The sequence below is a fragment of the Lagopus leucura genome, unplaced genomic scaffold, assembly GCF_019238085.1.
Source record: "Lagopus leucura isolate 7727_CA_CO unplaced genomic scaffold, USGS_WTPT01 145-19_obj-0_obj, whole genome shotgun sequence".
NCBI lineage: Eukaryota > Metazoa > Chordata > Aves > Galliformes > Phasianidae > Lagopus > Lagopus leucura.
The window spans coordinates 1-8,219 of NW_024966884.1; the positions used below are offsets into that span (position 1 = coordinate 1).

At 55.3% G+C, this 8,219-nt stretch overlaps 1 protein-coding gene across 1 annotated transcript in view; it reads left to right on the forward strand.

Annotated features, from left to right (window-relative positions):
• Positions 1-232: 232 nt before the first annotated feature.
• WDR18 (WD repeat domain 18) overlaps positions 233-8,219 on the forward strand; it is an 11,595-nt gene continuing 3,608 nt past the window's right edge. Inside the window, exons 1-7 of the mRNA XM_042893511.1 lie at positions 233-469; positions 1,927-2,037; positions 3,735-3,868; positions 4,321-4,462; positions 5,119-5,262; positions 5,480-5,544; positions 5,647-5,771. Of these exons, the coding sequence (XP_042749445.1) occupies positions 260-469; positions 1,927-2,037; positions 3,735-3,868; positions 4,321-4,462; positions 5,119-5,262; positions 5,480-5,544; positions 5,647-5,771 (931 nt within the window). The 5' untranslated portion in view covers positions 233-259. The remainder of the gene's footprint in view (positions 470-1,926; positions 2,038-3,734; positions 3,869-4,320; positions 4,463-5,118; positions 5,263-5,479; positions 5,545-5,646; positions 5,772-8,219) is intronic.

The following is an 8,219-nucleotide window of genomic DNA, read 5'->3' on the forward strand; positions in this document are numbered from 1 at the left end:
GGGGGGGGTCCCAAGGGGTTCACATAGGAAACCAATGGGGTGAACGGTGCCAGCGGTCCCTGTGCCCTATGGTCCCTATAGGACCCCACGAGGCACCCTACGCTCACCCACCGACACTCTGACCACGCTGCACCCCGCTGAACTTCCGGCCCACCTGGCCCCGCCCAGCCGGCGGTGCCGCTTTTGATTGGGCGCCGCGGCGGAAGGGCGGCGCTCTGTGCGCGAGCCGCGCTCTCTCTGGCCCTGGCGGACCGCGAAGATGGCGGCGCCCATGGAGGTGGCGTTGGTGTCGGACGCCGCCGGGCCGCTTTGTAACTGCTCGGTTTGGGAGCTGCATTCGGGTTCCGCCTTGCCCGGTTATCGCGGTGGGAACACCGGACCGCGCGGGTTGGCGCTGCTGGGAGGCGAACACCTGCTGGGAGCCCAGCTGGGCAAGAGCTACATCAACGTGTGGGAGCTGCAGAGGAAGGTACCGGCGGCGGAGGGCGTGGGGAGAGCGGTGGGGGGGCGACCCGAGGACCCCCTCCGTAGGAGTCTCACCCTGCGCTGAGCCCGCCCGGCGTCCCTCTATCCGTAGACCTCTGCCACCTCTATGGTCAGACGTCCCCTCCTTAGGGCCCCCTCGGCCCCATACTGAGATGTCCCCAGGGCCCTCCTGTCGGCAGGGATCTTCATATGGACTCTGGGATCCTCTCCATGCCCCTCCTTCTGCAGAGCCCCCCCCCCAGCTCTGTGGTGGGAGCCCTCTAGAAGGACCTCCATCTCCATTCCTGCTCTGTATTCTCCGTACAGCCGTCCCGTGGTCAGATCCCCCCTCTCTTCCTTACAGTCCCCCATCCTGATCAGGTTCCTGAGCCCCCCCTGCACCCCACAAAGCCCCCACATACTGCTGTTTAGCACTGGATTCCCCCCACCTCCCCCCAGTTCTTGGGGAGAGCCTGGAGCTCCCTTACACTGGAGCTCCCCACACATTGCTATAAAACAACTGTTCTCCAAAAGGAATTAATTGTGGGGTTCCCTTCCCCAAATGCAGCCTTGTCCCACCTGTCCCTGCATCAGGTGGACACTGCTGGGAGCCCCACACTGTGCCCACCATGGGGCAGCAGCACTGCTGGGCTCTGTGCCCCCACGCTGTGGGGTCCCCATGGGGCCCTGATGGTCTTCTCCAGTCTGGGAGGATTTGTCAGAGGAATTATGGAGAAAACCTCTGCCTCAAAACCCCCATCCTGTTCTCTTTATGTTACTGAAAATGGGAAATCTGCAGGCTCACACCTGGAGTGAGAGACCAACCCCTCACTGCTCCCCCATCCCTCCAGGACCACCCTATTATCCTGGGACAGGACAACAGCACAAACCCTTTGCCCCACAGCAGCTCTCTCCCTCTGTTTCTCGTCATTCCCTTCTGTTTTGCTGCAGGGAGCAGCAGCAGCCCATGAGTTTGAGTGCACACACGGCCCCTTCCTTGCTGCAGCTCAGAGTTTGTTCCTGCCTGCTTCAGCTCCCCCAAACCAAGAGCTGATATCAGAGCTTTTTATTTGTCCTCCCAGGCTGTGAGCTCAGATCATCCTCTTTTCTTTTTCTTTCTTTCTTTTTTAATTCATATTATTTTGGTGTAATTCTAGCTTGTCTTCTGCTGAATCTCCAGGATTCCCTTATCACAGAATTTTATCTTACCTTTGGCACTTGCTGCCTATGGCTGGAGTTGTGTGGATGCAGATGGGAAGAAGGGGAATTTACCTTTTCACTGTGGGCTTAAACACAAAGCAAAATGCAATCAAGTGGGATTTGTGCAATCCTAGAGACTGCACTTCTCCACTGCCTCTTCTGTGTTCCAGTTTGAGCTGAACCACACTCTGCTTTCTCTTTTTCTCCCCAAATTCCCATTCATACTAAATGGCTGCTGTTTTTTTTGGTGTGTGTTTCCAGGACCAGCTCCAGCAGAAGATCATTTGCCCCGGACCGGTGACCTGCCTAACAGCTTCTCCCAACGGGCTCTACATCCTGGCTGGTGTTGCTGAGAGCATCTACCTGTGGGAGGTGAGGAACACAACCTGCCCATGCAGGGCTCAGTGTGGAGCTGCTGAGCTCACAACCCCTCGAGGCACAGGAATGGGTCTGCATGACACCCATGCTGAGGGTTTTCCAGCACAGTGCTTCCTCCCTCGCTTTTCTGGGCCTGGGGTCTGACTCCTCACATTTGCCATAAGGCTTTGCAGTTATTTGTGGTCATCTTTTGGCATCTTGTTGGTGCTTTTCTTTCTGGCTTCAGAACTGTGCACGGATGAAGGTTCCAGTTTGAAGGTTCCTATAAATCAGTGAGACCCCCGTGTAGGTTAAAGTGATTTGGATCCGAGGGAAGTGAAAAACCCCAGCAGTCATGGAGAGGAGAAGGTTTGTGTTTAGATCCATAATGGATTAATAAGGGCTGAAAAGAATGGGAATATAGAGGTTTGCATCCTCTGTGGATAGTGACTGCCCTATGCTGTCAGGTGTGGGTAGATCCATAATAGCTGTGCTGCACAGTGGAGTTGAGGCTTCTCTGGGTCACACACGTTACAGATCCACGCTGGGGCTGCCTGCCCAGCAGTTGTCATAGCAGGGTGGGAGATGAATGTTGCTGGAAGAGGCTGGGTGAGGTGTAGGTCTTTTTGTTTTGGAGCTGCTACAGATGCTTGGTGTTGTGGGCTCGGGTGTTGCTTCCTCAGTGCAGAAGCCAAGACTTGGTGTTCATTTAGCATCCCATACTGGCCTGATGTTTGTATGTGACTTGTGAGCTGGATGTCCCTACAGGCTGATGCACTCTGGTCATCATCCTATTTTCAATTAGTGGTGGTGTTTACGTGGGATTATGCTGTGTTCTAAGAGCTTCACCAAGTAAATAAAAGAACACAGCTTGTTCCTTGCCCCAGGGTTAAAGACCAATATATCTAACCTGTAAACCTCTCAGTCTTGGGGGAATGGTTTTGAGCCTTATTACGTGGGTGGCTCTATCTTAATTCATCAAGGAACACTGGGGCTGAGACTGCAGCAAGTGGGAGTTGCTTGCTTGTGATGCTCTGAGCTGGTTTCTGCTCTGCTTCATCTGCAAAGCGTGGTCCTTTCTCCTTGCTTCCAGTTAGCCTTGCCTTGGCAGCGTTTCAGAGCAGCTGGCAGCAGTGGGTGATGGCAGAGCAAACAGGCACGCATTGGAGAGGCCGCATGCAAACCATCATAGAGCTGGAAATGGGATCCAAGAGCCCCAGTTACCCACCTTGCTCTGCAGAACTCGTTCACTGTTGAATCACATTTTGCTTTTATTTTTAGGTATAATTCAGACGATGAGAGGGAGTTGATTCTGTTCTTTTCTATGGTGCTCCCTCGCCACCTCCTTAGCTCCATTCCTATCAGCAGCGTTGCCTTCTAATAAGAAAAGCTCTGAGTTTAGGGAACTCTTTGTCCACGCTGGAGGTCCTCTTGTCTGAGAGCACTCACCCTGGCTGGAATGCAGCAGCCCTCTGTGGCTTTGTAACCCCTGCAGCCATCGCGTGCCTTCAAACTGAGCGCTGAGATGCCACAGGAGGTTGGAGGAAGCCATCAGAGCAATGCTAACAATAAACAGGAAATCTTTACTGCGTTCTTGACCAGAGAAACTGCAGTGCTGTCACCGGATTCCAGAGCCACCGTGGGCAAGACCTGTTCAAACTGCTTCTTGCTGTGTTTACTCCTTGCTGAGTGTTCTCCTGCCCTTTCCTCAGGTCTCCAATGGAAACCTCCTGGCCATCCTGAACCGACACTACCAGGACCTCACATGCCTCTGCTTCACTGATGACAGCAGCCACTTTCTCTCGGGGGCAAAGGACTGCCTGGCGCTGGTGTGGAACTTGTACAGGTAACAGTGGCCCCAAGGACATCTTGGTCTGCTCGTTCTGGGAGCAGAGAGCATCTGGGCAAAGAATGCAGCATGAGATCAGCCACCACATCCTGGAGGCAGGATCGGCTCTGCTTAAGCCTCCGTCTCTAAGCTGTCCTTAAAGCTTACTAGTGGTGATGAGTCTGTGCCTTCCTTAGGCAAGTTGTTCCAGTGTTATCCTATCGCAGCATATCCCTCTGACTGCCTTTCTCCTTTTAAAGGGTGGGTTGTGCCCTTCCCCAGGCAATGGCAGGTGAGCACTCTGTCCCCTGGGGTGGGGGATCCCTCTGGTGCCCGCTCTCCTTGTGCTGTGGCTGCTGACAGACTTCTGCCTTCAGCTCGATTCCTACACGCACCAGCTCTCCCTCACAGCCGCTTTACTTTGGCATCCCCAGCACTGCTGACCCTTTTCTGTGTTCTCTCCCCTCCAGTGTTCTACAGGCAGAACCCTCCCAGATCCCAGACCCTCGCCACGTGTGGTCCCGACACAGCCTCCCCATCACAGACATGTGCTGTGGCTTTGGAGGACCTTTGGCACGAGCTGCCACCGCCTCCCTTGACCAGACAGCAAAGGTAAGGCTTGGATCAGTCTGGACAAAGAAGTGTCCCAGAGGTGTGCACTCCCCAGAGGGTTAAAGCTGAATTTCTGCAGAGCTGTCCGTGCGGGTTGCAGTTGCTCAGTTTCTTGGCTGCCTCTGTGATGAGTCAGAGCTGCCAGCCCTAATGAGTTTTGCCTCTCCAAACACCAGCGGTTTCTCTGCTCCTGCCCTCAGACCAGGGCTCCTCATGCTTTGTCATCTCTATTGTCCCTGGAGGGTGTGGGGATTGTTTGCTCTCATCTCCCTTTGCTGCTGTCCCTTCCATCTGGAAGGACGTGGAACACAGAGCTGGCTCCTTTAGGCACAACCAACTCCAGAGCTGGAGCTGGGAGGGATCCACCCTGGGAGATGAGATGGGTACAGGAAGGTCAGGGGCTGGTTCAGAGCTGCTGAGGAGCCTCGTTGCCTCCAGAGACTCATTTGGATTCTGTCTTGGTTAGTGTGGAATTTAGCAAGTGACCCAGGGCAGGCCAGCTTGTGCCTCAGTTTCCCCATCCACAGTGGGATGGGGTGCTGGTCCGTGCTGCCAGCTTGCTGCTGGGCATGTCAGTGCTGGTAAGCAGCAGCGTGTTCTTCCAGTCAAGCAGTGAATGTTTAAGCCCCTAATTCTCCTGCATTGTCTTATTCCAGCTGTGGGAAATCTCATCCGGGGAGCTCCTGCTTTCAGTCCTGTTTGATGTGGGGATCATGGCTGTTACCCTGGACCTCTCAGAATATCACATGTTCTGCGGTGGCATGGATGGATCCATATTCCAGGTTGACCTCTGTGCCTGGGTGAGTGCTGGGGGCTGCAGGGCTGCTTGCTGCTGCCATTGTGTGGCACTGTGAGCCACTGCCACCTCCTTCCTGTGTGACAGTGTGATCTGTCAGGGAACCCCTGTGTTCCCCTGCACCTCCTCTGCCCTGTCCAGACACACCAATGAATCTGCTGCCTTCAGTCTTGCTGAACTCAATCCCCTCTCACTCTTCCTTCCATCCTCCACTTCTGCAGCCAGTCCAGAGAGACCGGACCTTCCAGACAGAGCGGGAGAATGGGAAGATCTTCAAAGGGCACAGGTGAGATACCAGACATACCTGCCACGTATTTCACTGCCCACCTCACTGGTTTCTGGCAGACCTTGGGTCATGCTGGGTTTAAACATCCCTTCCCCATTCCAGGAACCAGGTGACGTGTCTGTCCGTCTCCACGGATGGCAGCCTGTTGCTTTCTGGCTCACACGATGAAACGGTGCGGCTATGGGACATCCAGAGCAAGCAGTGCCTGAAGACGATGAATCACAAAGGTAGGCATGCCCTTATCTCCACGATCCTTTCCTCCTTGTCTGTTAAAAGCTGCTGCTGTTTTGCTCTGACGCTGCCCTCGGCAATTCAGGCATTTCTATGCTGCTTGTTTCACCCTCTTGGGAAGGGCAGAGGCATTAAAGGGATGCCTTAGCTGTCTGGAGTGGGGTTTTGACCTTGCCCACGTCTGTTAACAAGCTCTCTGTGCACTGTCAGAAAGTGAGTCACAGATTTCACCCAGCCGTTGAGGAAGTCCAGGATCTTGTTTTCCAAAGGGAGCAATTCTCCCAGACACACCCGAGCACTTGAGGAGGAAATAAGAGGGGGAGAACATGTCTGAAGGAGAAACCATGGCCCCAGCAGCAGGCACCCATGAGCTCATTAGGTCTGAATAGAATCCGATATCAGCAGGCTGGGATTTCAGGCAAATGGCTCCAATAAACCACACAGACCAAAGCTTGGCAGTGAGGTGCCTCAGAGCAGTGGGTGATTTAGCCCTCGTGTTGCAGGCGGTGAGATCCAGGCTGTGCGTAGACCCATTCCTTCTTCCTTTCCTTTCCTTCCTTTCCTTCTGCTTTTCTGCCAGGGACCTGCTGCAGCAGCCATCCAGCCTTGCCCTGCTAGCAGTAGGAGAGAAAGCAGGCAAAACTTGAGCTGTGTGAGTCATCAGAGGAGAGGTGGCCAAACTTTCACTGCAAGCTGAACATTAAAACCCTCCTCAAGCCTGCAAGGGAGCACAGTCAGACACGAGCCCCTGCAGTGCCGTGCTGCTGGGTGCTAGGGCTGGAAGGCGAGGGGCTTTTTGCATCCTCTGCAGACTGGCTTCTTCCTACAGGCTGGGAGTGGGCATCCCCAGCAGTGCTGGCACCATTACCACCCCGCTGATGCCTGGATGTTTCATCTGAGCGTGGGAGCAGCGTGGCAGTGGGATGTAATGCAGGAGCTGTACTGTGGGGAGCACAGGAACAGGGGCTCTGTGCTGGGACCCGGCACCCCACCAGTTCTCCTTTGCTTTCCTGCATCAGGAATGTGGGGCTCCTCTGTCCCTGAAGCTGCCTCTCTCCTGGAGCTGTCCCAGCAGTGGGCTTCCTGCTCCCGGGCTGTGTTCTCCCCTTTGCCTTCCCCTCTGCCTCTCCAAGCTGCAGCGCAGCCCTCCTGGCAAGGTCTGTTCCATGCTGCTGCTCTGCTGCCCCTCCAGCAAGTTCCCTTTGCAAGGAGAAGCTGACATGGGCTTCTCTGCCACAGCTGACATGACAGCCACCCCCGGCCTGCTGTGCTCTGGACAGTGACGTCCTTCTGCTCACAGGGGCAAAGGAGGCAGCTGCAGGCAAAGGAGAAACCAGTGGCCTCCCCACATGACGGTGCTGGAAATAGATGAGAGGAACTGGACGTGGCTCAGGGCTGGAGAGGAGCGTGGCTGTGCTGGCAGGAAGGATGCAGGGGGCTTCTCCAAGGTTTGCTTGTCCTTGGCTAGGGCAGAGCGCAGGAAGAGAGACAGGCACTGAGGAGCTGTGCTGCTGCTGGTAATGAGCTGTGACTGCTGGGCCAAGGGCTGCTCTCTGCCTCTGCAGAGCATCTGCCACTGTGTGCACAGGTACTGCTGCACAGGGAGCCTGCACACCTCTGAGCCAGTGGGCCGTGGTGGGAGCCCTGCCCCCAGAGCTCACTGGACCTCAGTTCCCTCATCGTGCCAGCACTGTTCTTGGTGACACAGGCTGTCTCTGAGGACTGGCTCAAACGAGGCAGTGTGGGTGTGCTCCATCTGAGTGCATCCTGCTGGCACCACCTTGGAGCTGGGTTATTTATTCTCCCTCAGTCCCATGCTGGCAGGACATTACTCACTGCCCAGCGCTGAGCCGTCCCTGCTGATTGGGTTGGAGGGGGTGAGCTGGGCTGGCTCTGCTGGAAGGGTCTGTGCCTCAATGGTGACCAGATCTGGGGGCTCATGAGCTAGTTCTGAGATCTTATCCCTGCACCTTTCTTGTTCCCTTCTTCCAAATAACCCCCAGTGAGCCAGAGGTGATAATCTCACTAATGGCTGTTTTCATTACCAGCAGCAAGCTTCTTTTTTAGGGAGGGAGCAGTGGTTTGTTCCAGCAAAGTGTTGGCAAGGAGCAGCTGCAGAGGGCAGCCTGGGACTCCTGGCTGAGCACCTTCTGGACAGAGTGTGTAGCAGAGCATTGGTTTGCGGGCCAGGACCCAGTGTGCAAGGAGGGCTGAGCTTTGGGGCCATCTCTGCTCTCACTTCTTTCCACTTCAGAGGTGCTTCCTTAGCACAGACCCAGAGCATCGGGCTGCTCCAGCCCCCAGGCCTGGGCTTCTTCCCTGCTGTGCAGCTTTCTGTGCCTGTGGTGGCAGCCTGCCTTCGCTCAGGTGCATCTGGATCCTTTTAACCTTTCCCTTTGTGCGGTCGAGTTGAGGTGGGGAAGATGGATGGCCAGGATTTATGA